This window comes from Lagopus leucura, unplaced genomic scaffold (genome assembly GCF_019238085.1).
Source record: "Lagopus leucura isolate 7727_CA_CO unplaced genomic scaffold, USGS_WTPT01 Super-Scaffold_73, whole genome shotgun sequence".
Taxonomy (NCBI): domain Eukaryota; kingdom Metazoa; phylum Chordata; class Aves; order Galliformes; family Phasianidae; genus Lagopus; species Lagopus leucura.
The window spans coordinates 71,778,740-71,798,931 of NW_024962252.1; the positions used below are offsets into that span (position 1 = coordinate 71,778,740).

The following is a 20,192-nucleotide window of genomic DNA, read 5'->3' on the forward strand; positions in this document are numbered from 1 at the left end:
GACCTGTCGCAGCTATTCCCTGGGAAGGGGGATAAGTCTGCTGTTGAGGGGAGGGGAAACACGTGTAACAAAGCTGCTGACCCTGGAATACAGAGTTATCTTTGAGAGGACAGTGTTAAAACAAACATCACTCATTAAAAGTAGCATGAAGCATGACTGCAGGACCGTGTTAGTTCATCACCTTTTTTTTTTTTTTAATTATCTGAACAGAGTTGTTCCTCCTTTTTCCTCTCCCTTATGACTACAAAATGAAACAGGAATCTTGATGCTGCTCCAAAAAGCCTTATCTCAATTTTTATTTTTTGAAAGCATATAATCCATTTGCACACACAAAAACAGCTCACTTTAACATCAGCACCGAAGTAAACTGTGAGGCTGAAGTACTGAAGCATTTAAAAAATCTGTCTTTGACACTGTGCAGGGAAATAATTCGAAGAAATATCTTAAAAAACAACAACAAAAAAAAAACAACCTACAAACATACCTTAAAGAGATAACCATTCCTGATTTTGTTTTGTACACTGTCAAACTGAGACATATAGCCACACATAATTGCAAACCTGAGAGGGGAAAAGAAAAACACACACACATACTTTTGGTGATTTAAATAAACCTTTGATCAAATTACAAAATATTTCAATACCTAATTCACTGATTAAATACTGGTTTTCTTCCATTTTGACAGCTGGAGGAAAGTTTGGCATGAGCTGTACAGATTCAGGAGCAGACAACAAAACTGTACAGAACAAAGTAATAATGGAAACAAGAAGTTTAAACGACACCGTCAATGAAGTGAAAAAGCAGGGAGTTTTTTCCTCCAAAGTTTCTACCTGTCAGCTCATAGTTCAGTGCTTCCCAACTGGCCCCAACCCTACCAGCAGCTCAGCCCAACCTGCTGCACTCTGCACTGTGGTGCTCCCATGAAGGCAAATCTCCAAGGTGTGCTCACAGAGAGCAGCAAGCCTCAGAAACAGCAGTTGTTTTCTGCCTTTTGCAAGCATCTCTGTGCATTCCTGCACCTCCAGCATTCTTTTAACATCTTTGCAATTATTTAAAAAGCATACGCACGCATTTTGCTCTTACAAAATCACAGCTGCTATTACAGCTGCCTATTGACTAAGATTTCTTATTTTAAATCTCAGAAATTGGGTACCGTGACCACACATCAAAGAAATGTAAGGTTATTCCTATTAAAAATTTTCTCATCGAATGGGTAAATCTGAAAAGGTTTCAGAGCTCTCTCTCTTTTTAGAGGCTGATTTTCTCAGTGATGCTTATCTGACACTTCACTCAACTTCCATTACTTTGTCCTCACTACTTCAACAGCAACAGAAACAGCTTTTCATAAGGCAGCTCTCCTGGATACATCAGTCCAACCTTTCTTGGACCTATCTCATAGGGTATTAAAACAACTTCACTTTTCTTCATAAAACCAATGGAACCACCTAAGCTGTATTTGAGCATGACAAACTAAACTGATGACTTATCAATTTTTTAAAAAGATTTTTAGTTTTGTATTAAAGATTTTACAAGGTAATATTGAGTTAAAGCAAAGAATAATCCTAGAAGTGAGAAATTAAGTTGAAGAACAGAGCAAAAGATGGGAGTTGTGCAAGCAGCTTGTGAAGTCAGTGGTGGTAACGCGACTGCAATCTGTATGGCACACAGTGTTTAAAGGATTACTAAACCTCAGCTTTCTTTAATTTCTTTATATAATGTAATTATTCAAGCTTCAATGAGTCCTCATTAAAACATCACTGCCAGCATAACTAAATAAATCATTTTATTGCTCAGAGCCATACCTAGTGGTGTTTAATTTAGCAATATTCATGCTGCAAGTTATTGCTCTTTTGGTCGGCTGACGTTCCCAGGGACAGCATAGCAGTTAACACAGCACAGGAGTTATTTGTGAGCTCCAGGCAGCTGTCAAACCCCTCTGGGAGGACATGAGCTGCCACTGGGGAGCACTGAGCAGAGCCCCACTCATGGCACCGCGGCCTCTGACAGCAGGAGCTGCGCAGGGAGTGTTTCGTATGGGAAAGAGTGAGGAGGGTGGGAACAAGCAAGGTGGGGTCAGGAAAGTTCAGGTATTTAGAAAGAGGGGGAAGGCACCGAAACATTTATTAGGCTTAAGTAACTCAGGCAACATTTCCCCTATTCCCTTTACTCATTAAGTGCTAATCAGATAAACTCAGCATACCATAGCTAAACGGATTGCTGCTACAAAAGAAAACAATGAAAAGCGAACAGCTAATCCAGCACCTTGCAGTATTTCCCTGTCTGTGCGTGACAAGAAAGAGGGCCTTAGTTTAAACCAGTTCAAAGAAAAACTTCTACTTACAGCTCAAATCTCCGGGGAGGGAAATCCGAGCAACATTCATAACGAATGAAAAATAAGCTGACCTACCCACTTTAAAAGCGTGAAAATGTGTTTCACGTATATTCGTAGCCTTTTTTTCCCTCCTTTTTCTATCTCATATTTCTAAACTGGGACAGACAATAAATTAGTATAAATCAATTATTAAATGTTTAGAGTTGAAACTCAATTGCATTTCAGAGATTCATTTGGGGAAAGGGGGGGGTTGGTGGTTACTTTTTGCCAGGAAAAAATTCTTTTGATACCTCAAATAATTTTCAGAGTTTAAGAAAGCAAGCCTAGGAAAGGCAAAATTTTTATCGCACTGATCCAAGCATCAACGATAGCATTAAGACACCGATCAGTGAAAACAAGGAACTGACCACATTCGCATCGGTGCGTTCTTTACCATTAGCCCGAGCACTGCCTTTCAGGCCCCCCCGCTGCAGCCGATGGCCGCAGAGCCTTCAGCGCTGGCCCCATCTGGTGGAGACGCGCGGAACTGCGGCTAACGCCCGGCCCACGGGTACCGCCAGCTCTGGGCACCTTCGCTGCTTTTGAAAAACTTATGGGGAAAAATAATACTAATTTTTAAAAAATCACATAATAATAATGAAAATAATAATAATAATGAGCAAATATCTTATGAAATGAGTAAAATATGTCTTCTGCAAGCCAGAGCTCTTTGCTCACAATCACTGGCAATCACGTGAACTTTAAGAATAGCAAGGATGGGGCAGCCAGGAATCTATGCACAGACAGGGGGATGAGAGGTTGGAGAGCAGCTCTGTAGAAAGGGATCTGGGGGTTCTGACTGATGGAAGCAGAATCTAAGGCAGCAGTGTGCCCTGCCAGCTCAATGTGCCAACTGTACCCTGGGGTGCAGCAGCCCAGCACTGCCACTGAGCGAGGAGAGGGGCTGTCCCACTGCTGTGCACTGCGTAACCGCACCTCCAGAACTAGGTGTGGGTTGGGTACCACGACATAAAAAGGACATAAACATATTAAAGAGTATCCAAAAGAGAGCTGCAAAGATGGTGAAGAGTCTGGAGGGCAAGGTGCGTGAGGAGCAGCGGGGTTGGCTCAGCCCAGAGCAGAGGAGCTGAGGGGAAGCCTGATGGTGGCTGCAGCTCCTCACAGGGAGCGCAGGGGCGGCGCTGAGCTCTGCTCTGTGTGACAGCAACGGGCCCGAGGGAACGGCATGGAGCTGCGTCAGGAGAGGGTTCTTCACCAGAGAGTGGTGGGCATGGAACAGGGGGCAGTGGGCACAGATCAAGATGAATTCACATTTTCCTTTCCGTCACTCCAAAATCTCTATACCTATTCAGACAACATAAAACTGTATAGTGCATGCCTGCTGCAAAAGAGCCAGCAGGAGGCAGATCCAGCAAGTTTTATCAAGCATGTTTGCAAGCAAGCAGAATTTTAATAAAGATAACATAGAGAACTAATACTAGCAGTTTAGCTCTGGCAACCACAGCTATTCCAAACAAAACCAATATATATAGCAAAGATTTAAGATCTTGAGTCAAATGCCACATTAGAGCATTCAAAATCCTATCTTACTCCTTGGCCATAGTCTTCCTGCCATACTTGCTTCACTCACTGACATACTCTGACCATCTGCAATCAAGCCATACCCAAAGGCTCACTTTTGAATCTGACTTCAACACAGTATCACTTTCCATTGAATTGCATAGGGTTTTTTGCAACTTATATTACTGCTTATGATTCCTGCTCCATTACTCTTCCAGAGATTATAGTTTGACATCACTTTCCTACACTGACACATCATTGTAAAAATGTATCTTCTAAGCTTTTAAGGAAAAGAAATAATAATTCAGTTTGCTGTCTCTACCCTAGTGGGAAAGGTATAGATACAGAAGTAGAGTTACGAATGTGAAAGACCACCAACATCCAAAGTAAAATGTGCCAAGGTGCTAAGTGAAGTGCTTAGCTTCTCAGTTGTTGGGTGTTGGGTTTTTGGGTTTTTTGTGGATTTTTTTGGTTGCACTGTTGGTTGTTGTTTTTTGGGTTTTTTTTTTTCCCCCTGCTTGTTTGTTTTTAACTTGGAATGCATCTAAGCCTTGCAAAAATTGGCAGAAAAATAGTTTTCATATTAAAAATTTACCAGAGCACTGAAGCTGAGCTCCAGGAAAATATCAAATGCTGCATATGCTGGGATAAAGTGACACTAGAAAATACATGGGAAACAAATCCATGCTTTGGTAAAAGAAAAGAAAACAAAACAAAAACAATACATGAACATAAGAACACTTAAGAATTCTGGGTTCATAAATTACCAGAACATATACAACATATTCAAGCGAGGAAAAATGTTGCTGCTAAGGGATATTCACAGAAGTTCATCAACAGAACACAGCTATGCCATGCTTTGCATTTCTGAGGCTGCAGAACCCACAACTAAACTGTGTTCTAGAAATTTAACTTTTGCTTTTGTAACTGACATTGCTAAACCTTGTAGTTGCAAGTGTGATCTTGAAAAAATTAGCAGGGTCTTCACAAGTCTGGAAATAAAGTGAAGCAATAGCTTTCTGGGATAGTAATGCAACCATCCTTGACAGAAAGGTAATAAGCATTGCTTGGTTGCCAGTGTTATTTTCCCTGTGACTGGGCAAGAAGCTTCTAGTAAATACAGCTCAAGCTCACCTCAATTGCACTGGCTGCAACATTTCATCTAAGCACCACAACTTCAAGGCCCTTATCCCAGGGCATGCATCATGCTCCTCCTCACAGGTTAGAGCCTTAGGAAAAACTCAGTGACCTGCAACGGGCCTATGCTGACTTCTTCATTCACATTCCTTCACAACTTGCTGAACGAAGCAACAAACCATGAACAGTATTTACTCTGTCTCTCTCTGGGGTAGTCAAACAAAGAGTAACACCTCACAGCTAGTTTTTCTTTTCCAGTGTTACCATTCACATTTTTTTGTTTTTGTTGTATTTCTCAAGCAGCGACGATTTGATCTCACTGGGAGCGCAATATTAAGAGTGATCACGTTTTCAAATATCTGGATTCAGATATGAAAATTATTTGCATCTGGAAAAGTTCATTACTAAAACTGATTGTTTCAAGATACATTGCTCTTTTTGTTCTGCTAACATTCCATAAAATTTTGCTTAAACATAGTATTAGTAATTTGTAAATGTTCTGATCAGCAAGCCAGATATTCTAATTTCTGATATATCTTATGATACAGTTTCATGAAACAATGCAGATGACCTACTAAGAAGTTAGACAACATTACCTATTTTTATCCAAAGCATGTCTGAAAAGTAAGGAAGGATATCAGAACTCTAAGCATACACGAACAAGGGTTTAACTGACAAACCATTACACTAAATTCTCCTGGTGCAGACAAAAGAGATATTTTGTTTTCCAGACAGTTTATAGCAGTTCCACAGCACAAGAAATACCTGCTCTGAAAACGGGATGCTTTCACCAGCATAGCTTTGCCTACACTAGGGCTTTTCTGAACAGTTATGTCAGTCAGGGTGTGACCAAAACACCTTTACGCTGTAAATGGAGCTTTCAGACAACAGGACTAAGTTTCCAAAACAAACTTCCTGAGAGGTCTATTGTCCTACTTCTTGCTACACCATAAAAAGAGTGCCAGGCTATATGAATTTCTATGGAAGTTATTATGAAACTACATTCAAGAGCACAGCAGCAAATGATCCTTTCTGATGCAGAGGAAAGAAAGGAAGTAATTGTAAGGACTAATTCAGTTCCAGCAAGATATTCTCCACTGAATTAAAAATAAAAAAGGAACTGGCCCTAAAAGTTAAAAGAGCTCACAGCTGAAGTGGGGATATTGGATGGGTGTAAAAGAATAGCACACAATTACAGACATACATGAGAAATTCTAAATACAAACTGAATTTCAACTTGAAAGATACATACAAAATAAAATAGCTGAAGGGAAAGAAACATGAGAAAGAAAATACAGAACAATTAGCAGTGAGAAAAAAAATAGTCAATAGAGCCCCTGTTCAATTCACAGGATTCCTGCCTAGGCTCAGGTGTCCAGGTTTGATGTCACTTCCACGTTATTTCTTCATGCAGCCTTGCAGTATTTAAAAGGGGATTATAAAAAGGAGGGGAATCAACTTTTTACTCAAGTAGATAGTCACAGGACAAGGGGGAATGGTTTTAAGCTCAAGGAGGGAAGGTTTCGACCAGACGTTAGGGGCAAGTTCTACATTGAGAGAGTGGTGAGGTGTTGGAACAGTTGGAACAGGCTGCACAGAGAGGCTGTGGATGCCCCATCCCTGGAGATGTTCAAGGCCAGGTTGGATGGGGCCCTGGGCAGCCTGGTCTAGTACCAGATCTGGAGGTTGGTGGCCTTGCCTGTGTTAGGGGGGTTGGAACTTGATGATCTCTGGGGTTCCTTCCAACCCAATTCTATGATTCTATTGTCTTAATTGTATTGCACTGTTTTCTGTTCACACACTGTCTTGTCTGTTTATTATTTTAGGCAAAATTCTGTTTGCATACAGTTTTGAGAGCCCAGTTCATTCTGGAAAGATTTCCTGAGCCCTCCTTTCCTGATCATGGTGATTAACGTGTAAAATACTGTTTATATGAATTTGCATCAGCCAGACCCAGCCAAAGCAGATCTGACATGGCTGACAATGAAGCTCTCTTGAGTAATGGGGAAAATCCCAGCAGAAAAGAAAAAGAAAAATCAGTTCTTATTCGGAAAGAGAAGAACAGGACAGAGGCTACAGACAAGCCAGCAAACATATCTGAGATAACTGCTTGGTATGCTTTGGACTTACAGAAAAAATGTTAACACAAGTTTGTTATGAATAAAGACCATCACACAAAAGCATTTTCTTTTTTTCCTGACAAGATAAAGTGTTATTAGAGGAATGCAACAAATGGGGTATGGCTTGACCTCAGGATAACCTTTGACTTTGTCCCACATGACATTCATCATAATCTAGCCATGAAAATATTGTTTAAATAGTTGCAGAATCATCAGTAAGTAGTTGCACAGTCATTAAAGGTATTCCACAGAATTTTGTCCTGGATCCATTACCTTCTAATAATTTCATTAATGAAAAACAAAACAAAACAAAACAAAACAAAAAAAACCCAAACTTTAAAAATAAATTTGTATTCTGAGAGAGGACGATGCAAGCATCTGTACCCCCAGTGGCTCAAAAAACCAGAGAAATGGCCTGAAATCAACATGAAATCTATGAAACTTACTGAAAGCACTCTACTGAGGAAACAACACAGTTATGAAACAAATTCATTGCTGGTTAAGTAGTGGCACAGAAGAAAATATACAGAGACCACAGTCTGAGAGTTAGCAGGCTAGACAAAAAAGTACAACTGTCTTTCTGGAACATATCAGCAGGAAAGTTCACTCCATTCAGAGCTTCAGCTAGAGCCATATATCCAATATGGACACTACACTTAAAAAAAATAATATACATATATATATATACATGTATATGTTTCAAACCAGAAAGACTTAGAAAAGAAGAAATAAGCTGATAAAGTAGGGGGGAAAAAAATTACACTAAGCTATTTAAATTTGCGACGTCTGCATGTATCACTAGAAAGGCACCACTTCAACAAGTAATAAAATCTTCATATCCACTTGCAATCCGTGTACAAAAAGCATGATAACTATAAACCATGCCAAAATCCCTTGCCTCTAACAAAAAGCAGCAGTTTACAAAACAGAAAATACTCAAGTAAAGACTCTCAAATAGGTTTTCTCAGCTAACCTCTGGAACATGTCTCTTTACACTCACAATTCTTCCCTTGCTTGATGTGCCTGCCAGTACAGGATCTCACATCTGAAGTCAACAGACCACCTACATCTCCCTCAACAACATGCAAGCTTTTGTCAGTATAGTTTCTGCCAGTTGAAGTTGAGTTTATACATCCTGCCAATCTCTCAGGATGGTGGCAAGAAATAGGCAATCATACATTTGTGAGATTTTGTGGTTGTTTATATGCATAGCTCTAGCTGAAGGGAATACAGCATCGTTACTCTGAGCAAGTGGCCATGGCCGTGGTCAGCCTAATAGCAGAAATGGCTGCAAATTACTGTCAGCAGGTATTCAAGCTACAGTGGCTTCATACCATCTTGCACTAAACAGTGATGCTCAAATGATCCTCTTCCATTAGTTCTGCTGCTGCAGTATCAAACTCCAGCAGATAGGCAGTAACAGGCAGCTGAGAACAGCCAAAAGCAAAAGCTTTATCCTAAACTGCACATTACAGATGCTGTCATTATTTGTTACAAGGGACCAGAGAGAGAAAACGCAGATCTGCATGAAGGTGAGAGCCAGCCTGAAATTTCCACAGCGCACCACTTCCAGCACCCCGCCGTTACATAGTGGGTATTTTGCTCACTAGTTGCTATAAACCCAAGGGAAGAAAAAAGAAGAAATGCAGCAATGCTTGCAGCAATGCAACACAAAACCATAACACAGCCATCTCTGAAGCTCAGAAATAGTGAGATACCAAGCCTAAGAGTCACCTACTTAAATGAAATCATGTGTATCTAACTAAGTAGTTAACCTGAGGAGAAATTATTGTCACTCTAACTCAGGTGGGTAAAATGAACTCAGATAAACCATGCTCCACAAGTGGCTACTTCTTTTTAGACAGCCTGAAATAACAGGATTAGGTTTAGATACTTGAATGTTATGTGAATTCCCAAATTAAGTACATGAGGATAAAATTAATTACAAACATAGAAGCTAAAATGGAAAGGAAAAGCTAAGAATACTAGAAAAGAAAATAGGAATTCAGTGACATTGATTAAGAAAATAGCAATGTGAGGACCCATTACCAGAACTCAGTAGAATGATCTTTTAACTGATAATGATGATCAGATAAGAACCATTCACATTTGCAAAGATTTTTTAATTACAGGAAAGGTCTATGAAATTTAGCCAAGTGCCAAGCTTGGAGGAAAATTATACAATAAAGCAAAATCTGAGAAGTCATTTGAAATTTTTATAGTACTCTTATTGTCTAATTATTGGAGTTTAGCTGATCAAAATTTTGGAGAATGCTTACTTTTCATAAAGGTAAAGACAAAGTCTGAGGCCAAATGACATTTTTTGAGAAGAGCTGAGAGAGGAAGTAAATTGAAAACTATAGCTTTTCTGGGCAATAATATACTGACTGAAGCAAATACTCCCACCTACATTTCACAGCAGTTATTAAAGCATGGTTAGTGAGTTGTCTCACATGCTATCATAAGTGCTGCACGGAATATTTCAATGCAATTATGTAACTACAACTAATACTAAATGACTTCCATAAAAACTACGAAAAATATTAAAGAATATTTTATGAAATTTATATCCAGCTCCACCATAATGTGGATACTTCTTTATAGCCAAAGGCAGCTGTCTCTTGCATTGGATTTGATAAATACATTTAATTATGCAAAAATTAGTTTTCCAAACTTACCACTGGTGACTCTCAGCACTCATGGCATCCAACTGGACAGCCTTTTCAGCTTTAGCCTTTCCTGTAACAGAAATACAATATATTAAAAGATTTGTTATACTCTTCTACATCTTTGGCAAGTACCAAGAACTAAGCAATCAGAAATACTCTGGCTGTAAGGAAATTCAAAATTATCTTGCAAATATAGGTAGACATTCATGGCTTTACACAGTTTGCACTTATATACATGCACTCAGACCCCAATTAAATGATTGCAACTTTATTATTTTTTTGTTAATCCATTTTATCAAGTCAGATGCAACTGAATCAGAGATGGACTAGATTGGACTGTTGAAGGAGGCAGTGTTATTTCTAAGACCTTTGAAAGTAGGTTAGATAAGCACACCTGTCAGAATAAACAGCAGAGCTGCTTCCTTCCTTGGGTACAGGGATTAGCTAGTTGAAGTTCCTTTCCAGTACAAAGTCTTCCATTATGTTCTGCTTTTAACTGAATAAAGATGACAGAAAGTGGCCTGATCAAACCCACGCACCCAGATGAGATGCTTGCTCTTTGCACTGTTTCAGCTGCAACCAATTAAGCCACACTGACATTTCTGTATTACGAGTTAACTTCATAAAAACAAAGAGCAGCATACACAGTCCTCTAACCCAGAGGAATGAAAAAACACAAAACTACTGCCAGCTCCCCTGTAGTCTCAATCCTTCTGCATCACTTCCAAAAACAGAGATGAAAAGGGCTGCCACCACCCACCCCTTCATGAGAATGAGCCAGAGGAGGCTGATTATCCAAGACCTAATCCTTGTGTCATTCCTTCTCACTCCCTGACTTTTGCTATGCCGTTATCTTCCATCAGGAGAGGCTACAACTAGTCACTGGTAAAAGTAAAAATCCAACAACAGAGATCCCTGTTGTAAAGTAGTTTGTGTTATAATCCTCACAGCAACTTCCACATAAAGAAGCCAGACTGCTACTAAACCAAGGACAGCAACAATTAAACAATTAAAAACAATTAAACAATTAAATTAATAAACAATTAAATTAAACATAAAGCACAAGTCTTTATGATGAAAGCACAGGAACAAAAAGATAAGGTCAGGGACCTTGGGATATGCCTATGTTGGCTACAGAATGAGTAATAACAGCCCAGGGGCATGACACTGCCTTTAAGGATGACAAATTGCAGCCAAAGTTGCTTTTTCAGTGTTGTCCTTCCTTTTGACAGAAAAAAAAAATAAACAACCTGCAAAATATTAGAGGAGTCACAAAAGACTGAATTACATGAACTTGAAATACACTTACAAAACCTTACTTTGTTGCAGCAAAAAGGGAGAGGCAATGGAGAAATAAAGGATAGAGAGGCATTCCCAGATACAAAGAGATTGCCATAAGAACAAAGTGGGAAGACTGAAGGAGGGTGATACAGGTAGAAAAGAAGTAGGCTTTATTGTAGTCAAGAGCAGAAGGTCCAATACAAGAAGGGAAACAAATACTGTCCTTCTTGCCAATATAAAGCAAGACTGCAAAAGAAAGAGAAGTGCTTTTAAAAGCAATGAAGAAAAAAAAGGCATGAAGAACACTGGAAAATTGCTAAGGCTGAGCTATCAAACAGGATACATGGGAAGGGACACCTGGAAGCAACATCTTAAATTGTCATACATGGGAACCTTGAAAAAACATCAACAAGATACAATTTTATCCCCAGTACCATCATAAAGGAAACTGCTGATTTGCAGAAGTGTTACTTTGCCTCAGAAAAACAAGCCTTGAGCTTGCTTTTCTTCTCTCTCTCCCAAAGGTGTAATTAAGAAACTGTGCTGAAATATTTTTCATATTCTTTCATTTTAAAATTATTATTTTATATTCTGCTTCCATCTGATTCTCATCAAAATGAAGATTTTTAAGGCATCACCAATAGCCAACAGACTTAAATTGTGACCAAGACTTTTTATACACCATTTTTTTATATCTCCAGAGAAGAAAGAATGGACTGAAGTTGTACAACAGGATGGGTTTTGTGCAAAATATTTTTATTACAGTACAAATGCTCTCACTTATTAGATTGGACATTGTTTGGATAGGAAAACATTACAAGGTTCAAAGCGTGTTTTACTACATTCAGAAGAAGTTGGACATAAGCATTTTTCATCTACTTACCGTCAGACACATATTTTTTCTTTTCCTCAGCATCAGTAGCCATCTCAAACATATCTCCATAAGCGCGTGCAAATCTCCAAAGAAAGTCCACACAGTTTTCATACTGAAAGTAGAAAACAGCTTAGAATCAGATCAGATTGGAATTTACACAGTTTCCTTTAACAACACTTGAGTGGGTAAGACAAACACGGCATAAATATTTGGTTATTTTACATCCTTTTATACTACTTTTAATTTACACGAGAACCAGAGATCAGTTTCTCACTGCCAAAGGAGAAAAGTACTTTGGAAATACTTCAGACAAGCTAAAGAGGCTTTATTTCAAAAACCAGTTTTAAAGTTCTTTGTTTTTTAAATTAAAAAGATAAATGTAACCCCATAAAATCCAACAGATTCCTGAATGATGTGATGTATGCTTTCCTTAGATTTGAAATGAGCATCAAATTCACTTGCAAGTAGCATTTCATCAACTTGCCTGGGTATTCCAATACATAAAGAAAATGTAATCAGAACTAATTATGAAATTGATACACTGAATGGAGTGCTACCTGGCAAACATTTTGGAATTTTATTAAGAGTTAAACAAGCACGCAGTAAAGCCATCAAAGGAAAAGCACACATGAAGATTACCATAAAGGTATAAGCAGAGTACAGGCTCATAGTCTGATTTCTTCAGAACACTTGGTCTGGTTAATACCTTATTCCATAGGACTTTCTCACACAGGCCGTTCTAAAACCAGCAAAAAAAGTTTCATTTACCCAGGAAAAAAGCCCACAGTATCTTTCTTTATTGTACACAAAAATACAAAACCAAACAAAATCTCTAAATTTTTGAGTCTAGATGGGATATAATACAACAAAACTTTCATCCCACCCAACATGAATATTGGTGCCACCTTGGAATATTTTATTTTTCAATATATTTTCAAAGTAAGTATGAAATTCCTGTGTGCATTTTAACACTTGCATTAAGGAAGTTCCCAGAGGTAGTGCTAAACATAAGTTAATAGCAATGTAACACTAATACCTTGGCTTCTTTCTCAAGTAGTAGTTTGAAGCTCTCCTTTTTGTCATCCTCTGAACCCTTGTACAAACTGTCCACCTCCTGTAGAAGATTAAATAATTCATCTTCTGGCTGCACAGTGGTATCAGGTGACTTCTTACAGCCCTTCTCTTCCTCAGAGTCTCCTTCAGTATCAGTATGAGCTGTAAGGTAACTAAAAATCACAGAAAATAATAACTATATTTTCTAAAAATATTGGCAATTCATTGTGAAATTAAAATGCAAAAAATTCAGTGCAATTTATTCCATTTGTCCAGACTGAAATGTTTTTATTCATGAAATCAAGCTTATAATTATTACAGAACTTTTATCTCCAAAAGAACAGCACAGCCATAATTTCAAATTGTCCTGCCTAATCCTACATTCAAAAAATTTAGAGACATATTAGAAACATGTGTCCTTGTGCTTCAAATGCAGAACACTTTAAATCACTAGTGTTTACTAAGACATTCTCTGCAACTCTGAACACTTTGCAGACCTGAATCTCTTCAACTCTTTACCTCAATTTCTCTCTATTTTGAAATGGGAATGAGCTTAATAACCACAGCAGAAGTGCTGTAAGAATCACTTAAAACACAATGTCCTCTTAAACACTTTCAAGATCTAAGTATAAGCGACAATACAAGTAAACAAATTGATAACAGCGATCTTCTGCACATTCTGAAGGTTAGAATATCTGAAACTGGGAAATATCTTATGGTAATTAATTATACTCCATGCAGAAGTACTCAGCACAAGGCAGTCAAGGACAAGGAAATATTTACAAAAGCCATAAATACCACACAGAGATAAGCAGTTGGCCTTACTGTGCAAAGTGCTGAGCATACATTAGGTTCCTCCAGTTTCACATAGGAGGAGCTGAATAGGATTATATTTAAAAAGTAACTACTTTCTCTGTTATGAGTTCCCATCTCACCAGTCAGGCAACCCAGGCAAACTCCTACATTGCACAGGAGCCACAGGGATAAAACAAGAGCAAGATAATTTAGTTAAGTATTAAATATCATTTCAGCATTTTGGCAAACAAGGCACAAGTTTTTTCTGTTTTGTTTCTGATTGCATTAATTTTCCTACTAGCTCTCTGTTCAATCCTTGTCATGGTTGAAACATTTTAAGCACAAAACCATAACACGTTAAGAAGGCTATATAGACCTCTAAAAAATAAATAGCTAGGACTTTTCCTATCAATGTGAGTGAGTAAGCTGTTTGAACTGAAGGTAGTTTTATTTTGAGAGCTCTATTTCCAGCCAAAATAAGAGTATAATGGATACTATTGATATAAAACTGTTATAAAAAGAGCTTGATAACCGATTTCAAAAACCAGCTAGCAGGTTTACACATCTGCTCATATCAGAAGAGCAAGCTGCATGTTATGAAGACTATACACTATATACACTATATACACATATACACTATAATAAGTGCATATGCGTACAGAAGCAAAGCAAAGATTTATTTCAACACAGTCCAAAGTCTCCTAGAGTTTAAGGGATGATGAAAGTAAACCTTAGAAACAAAGGAAGAACAGTTATTATAGTTTGTTTTCCAAGTCTTTTATGTAACTACTCTAACATCTGCTATTTCACCTAGTGTTTTATCAGATGATAAACAGAACATGGTTTGATGTGATTGGATTAAGAGCAGCCTCAAGGAGGACTTTATAGTGTTGGTTGATAAGAAGTTTGACATGAGCTAAAAGTGTGGACTTGCAGCTCAGAAAGGCAAGTGTATCTTGGGATGCATCAAATAAGAAGTGACCAGCAGGACAAGGGAGGTGATTGTGCCTCTTAAAGTGGGCCCAGGCATGGGGTGCTCAGCACGATAAAGACACAGAGCTGCTGGAGTGGAGGAAGACCATGAAGATGATCAGAGGGCTGGAGCACATCTCCTACGAATACAGGCTGATGGAGCTGGGCTTGTTTCTTCTGGAGACGGCTCTGTGGAGATCCCAATTCCTTCCACTACCAGCTTACTGGTAGTCTTCCACTACCTAAAGAAGGCCTACAAGAAGTTGGAGAGAGACTCTTTCTCAGCGAGTGTAGTGACAGGTCAAGCAGTAATGGCTTTAAACTGAAAGAGGGTAGGTTTAGATCAGACATTAAGAAGAAATCATTCATGATGAGGGCGGTGAGGCACTAGAACAGGCTGCACAAAGAAGCTGTGGATGCCTGATCTGTGGAAGTGTTCTAGGCCAGGCTGGATGGGGCCGGTGTTCCTGCCCACAGAAAGGGAAGCTGGAACCAGATGACCTTTAGGGTTTCTTTCACCCCGAATCATTCCATGGCTGCACAGCCTTGAAGGTCTTTTCAAACATAGATGATTCTATGAAAAGTGAATATTTACATGTGAAAAATACATTAACCAATACCTGAGAAACTGGAAGAACTTAAAAAAAAAAAGTCTACACTCACTGCCAACTGTTTTAATCTTTATTACCAATGGATCTTATTTAAAAGAGAGCAACAGTGAGTGATAAGAATGTGAGGAGCAATGGTCAGCCAACAGGACTCAGACCACAGAAGACTGTTCAAAGTCCAAAAAGCAAACAGAAACCATGCTGTAGACTCACCACACTGTGCTTAGCTGTTACAAAATCTAGACACACAGTATTGCATTAAAAAACAAAACAAAACAAAAAAACCCCACAAAAATAGAAATAGAAAATCGTGATTGAGCTATCTGGTATAAAACACTGCTGTGGTGAACTTGCTCTGCTGGTTCAACAGATTGAATCAACTGGCTGGGTTTGAGGAAACATTTGCCAAACCTGAGTCAGGTCAGCTGAAAACTGCACTGAGAAGAAATGGAAAGGGATAACAAATGAAGAGATACGGGAAGTAATTCTTAGAAGCAGGCCAAGGAAATTTTTTTTTTTTTTTTTTAAAGTCATACATAAAACATAGGAGGGAAAAGGATTTATGATGTAAATCTTTCTGGTGACTGACATCAAATGTGATCTGAAAAGCCTGGGTCACAGGCTTGTTGAAGACTGGTGCCAAACATGACACTAGTTTCAATGGTTCATCACTGCTGCACCAGGGATGAAATCTCATTAAAATGGCAAGTGGGATAGGATTAGGGGAAATCTTCCAACCTAAGTTGGAAGGTGATCACCTAGACACAATGTATTTATTTTTAAATGAATGTGCCCTTGTTACACTTTCTCAAATGGTAAAGACTGAGGTGAAGAATAGAAACTGAAACAGTTAAAAGCAGAATGTAGAACAGACTAGATGCAGTGATCTCTGGAATATTCAGCCAAGGTCTCACTAATTCAGCATATCTTCCAATCAGGGTAGCTTTTATTATGCGAAAAAAATTACAATTTTTTAAATAAAAAGTGCTATTTTTCCACTGAAAGAAATACATAATTTTTGAAAGGCAATAATGCAAAGCTTCTCTCTCCAAGGTGTTGAACATAAACAGTGACACTGGGAACAGACCAGAATAGATCAAAGCAGTGAAGGTCACAGCAGGGAATGGCAGCATCAAATGTTTGGGGGGGGGGAGAGAGGAGGGGAAGTAACATTAAAAGCTTTCCTGGGAGAAGTTTGCAAACCTGAATCTGGTGTAGTCATTTGGCACAACCTATTCATGTGCCATTTAAAGCCAGAACTGCTTAACACAAGCAAAACCCTACCTTCTAGATCATAAAAATATTGCTGGGGCTGTGAAACACATTGCATGTACTTTATCCTAGATAGAAAACCAGAAGAGAAAAAAGGAAGTTTAATCTGTAACTAAGAACAACACTATTTCTCTAGTGCACAAGCCAGTAGCTGAATGCATTGCCATGCACAGACTTATCACAGGACAGCATAAAGCAGTGCTCATGGCATTTACACACTTACAAGCACATGAAATAATGAAGCATATTAACTCAAAAAATGTCTGTCTTATTGTCACTTATAGAAAACTCTCATATAATGTGCATCACTGACACTGAAGTTACTTATGACCTCAGAAAAACCTAGATACATCTCAGCTGTATGCAAACCAGGATTATTAACCTATTTCCATTTAAAAGAAGAAGAAAAAGAAACTCACTAAAGTGAAAATAAAATTTTCTTAAGTATAAAGAAGATACATGAAACAATGACACTGAGTAGAAGGTGTTGGAAAAAAATAATCTTCTGCTTTTCAAAAGACATTACAAAACATCATTGAGAAATTACATACCCAAATGACTAATGCTATCTACAACCTTGAATTATCATCCTTCCTTCCAACTGTATGCAAATACTCATCAGACAAGGCCTCTCTTAAGGACACACTCAGTACTCTTTGCACATTATAATCACTTGTGTTGGATCATCCCATCAATTTCTTCGTCACACAGAGCCTGAACGGACAAGTTTCCTTGGTTAGTTCCCAAATAGGAATGCATCACTCCTGACAAGATGTAATGATCTCAGTGTCAGGTGTGGAATGACAACTATACTGTGTGTGTGAACCTGATTATTTGTTAACTGGTGCTTTAGACTTATCTACATCTCAAAGTATTTTATGCTCAGTATAAAGGCCTCTGCAAACCAACCAAACTATAAAACAGTGTGAGAAACTACAGAACTTGAAATGTTTGTACATAACAAGAGGAAATGCCTTTGACAACCACTGCCAATAATGAATGTTCAAAGTAAAAAAAGGGTAACAACTGATTTGTAAAGAACTGATAGCCCTCAGAATACACTATCAAAATAAAAGCAAGAGGGCTGGGATGCAACAAAAGAAAAGATTCTGCCCATGGGAACTGAAAATACAGATGGAGGAACTCTTCAGAAACAAAATTTCATTAATTACTACGTGCAGCACATTGTTGTCTTCAGACTATTATTGTTAATTTATACATCATTAGAGAAAAAAGTTATTCAAGATGGACAATTTACGGGCATCATGCTGCTTATGATATGTATGTAAAACAGTGAGGAGATGTTAACCAGAAAACAGCTGCTATAAACACACACTGAATAAACTGCATGTAAATTTATGATCTATAATAGCAAAACAAAGATGTAATTACAGGGAAGTAAGGTCATCACTATTCTCACATTACTACTGTAGGGTGTATTAGGCAACAGATGAAATTATAGAACCACAGTTTCTCTCCTGAGGAACTCCAGGTACATCTCATCCTTCAGCATGTTCCCCAACTGAAGCCTAAAGAAGACTTCATTAACAGCAGTTGGAAAACGAGCTGTGATCAAAACCAGGAACTTTGAACCTTAGTCAGTACCCTGAATCACTCATGATTAATATTAAGCAACCAGGAAACATACACAGTAGCAAATATATATAAACAAGCCTGCCATGTGTACACGCCTTGCATTCAGGCATAACTTCCAAAGCATGCAACACCTTTTGGCAGAACACTGTAGCAACTCATCTTTAAGGCTCATAGGAAGAAGTAACTAAAAAGACTCCTAAAGTCTGAACGTGCTCTGTCAGAGACTTAAACAAGACTATCTCATTGTTGGAAGTGATTACAAATCACACCATTATCCTGAACTTTGCTTCTCATTGCACAGCTGTGTAGCAATACTGCAGCGGACTGTTGCCAATCACAAGTGTAGCAGTCTGTATTGGACTTCATGTTGGACTAACCACAGTGCAGACTTACAGAGGGTCACACAGAATTTTCTCTGATTTGAAAACAACTAATCTGATCTTTTTCTGAAAAGAGAAATATAAAATATACATAAAACTTTAAAAGGACTACTGTTTAGAACACAAAGCTTCACTTATATAATGATGCCATTTGCACTGCATATGAACTACAGCAGAAACAAAATGTGACCAACTCACCCTCCTTCACTTTCCGCCTCCTCAGAGCTGGTAGTTTCTGTTGCACCAGATGCTGCCTCCACTTTCCTCCTCCTTGCTGCTCTGTGTGATGGGCTAGCTCTCTGTGCATCCCCTCTCCCTTGGAGCTCCTCTCGAACCAGATCTTCCAGCTTTGGAATAGCTTCTTTCAGAAATTTCACCTCTCTCTTCAGTTCGTCCACACTTATTAGCAAGCCGTTCAGTTTTTCAAGTATCTGTAGTTGTCTTCCATGTAAAACCATGACTGCTCCTTGTTCATTATGGGCTTCGTGTTCCAAACCCACAGAATGAAGCTTGTTCCCTACATCTGTGAATGCAGGCATGTGCACGGCTGCACTGGGTTTTCGGGTCTTGTGGTACCAAACCAGGACCAGGCTTATTCCAGCAGTCCCTGCCATTATGCCCAGTATCAATCCTTTATTTTCAAAGTGAGACATTTCTGCGCTCTCCTAAGATTGGGAGACAACAATAACAGGCAGAGTTAAAGACGTTTTCCCACTCTACCCAAACCACCCACTTTGCTTTTAAACCACAAAATGTTAGGGCTAGAATAATCAGTGCACGCTACAGACATGAAGCCACAGCACAACTCCAGCAGCTTCTGCAATAACAGGCGATGTGCAGTGACAGCAAAAACAAGACAGCTGTGGGCTGTTGTTGGGGACAAGGACGCGCACTTTTGTATCAGCACAGCATCGAGCCTTCGCTTACACGGCTCCCCGCAGTTTGCGTTGAGTATTTTATTGTTTTTAAAGGCGAGAAACTCGTGGCAACCGGGTTTCTCCCCCTGCCCGGCGACAGACAGCCGTCAGGCCGCAGCGCAGCCCGCCCCGCCCCGCCCGCTGCCCGCCTGCCCCGCACCGAAGCCCCGCGCTCCCGCGCTCCCCCCCTCCCCGCGGCCTCCCACCTCGCAGCCCGTCCCGACAGGGGGAAGCCGGCAGAGCCAGCCCCGGGCCCGTCGCCCCTCTACGTACCGGCGGGCCGCCCCGGCTGCGGGATCACTCCCCGCAGCTCTCCCGCCGCGGCCCAGGGGGCGGCGATACCCGGATCGAGGGGGACGGGCCTCCGCAGCAGCCGCTGGCCGGGCCTCCGGGGTGACGGCCGCTTCCCCTCGGAGGAGGGCGCCGGGCCCTCCCTGCGGCTTGCGGCAGCACCGGCACGGCACGGCACGGCGTGTAGGGAGGCGGGAGGCGGGAGGCTCTCTGTGCCGGTTGAGGCCTATCCCTGCGAACCCGGCCGGGCCGTTGCTGCCTGAGAGCACCAAGGGGTTCTGCCGGGGAAGCCCGCTGCACCTGCTTGGGTGCTCAGGCGGGGCTGCTGGAGAGCG

General features: G+C 39.8%; 1 protein-coding gene across 3 annotated transcripts in view; it reads right to left on the reverse strand.

Moving 5' to 3' along the window:
• RMDN2 (regulator of microtubule dynamics 2) overlaps positions 1-19,920 on the reverse strand; it is a 41,446-nt gene extending 21,526 nt beyond the window's left edge. For 2 of the 3 annotated variants that reach the window (XM_042892524.1, XM_042892507.1), the window contains exons 1-6: positions 19,840-19,920; positions 18,848-19,314; positions 13,010-13,199; positions 11,983-12,085; positions 9,828-9,888; positions 485-560 (exon numbers count right to left, since the gene is read on the reverse strand). In XM_042892524.1, the coding sequence (XP_042748458.1) occupies positions 485-560; positions 9,828-9,888; positions 11,983-12,085; positions 13,010-13,199; positions 18,848-19,302 (885 nt within the window). In that variant the 5' untranslated portion in view covers positions 19,303-19,314; positions 19,840-19,920. Of the gene's footprint in view, positions 1-484; positions 561-9,827; positions 9,889-11,982; positions 12,086-13,009; positions 13,200-18,847; positions 19,315-19,772 lie in introns of all 3 variants that reach the window. The other variant, XM_042892514.1, reaches the window with a different exon arrangement.
• Positions 19,921-20,192: the final 272 nt, after the last annotated feature.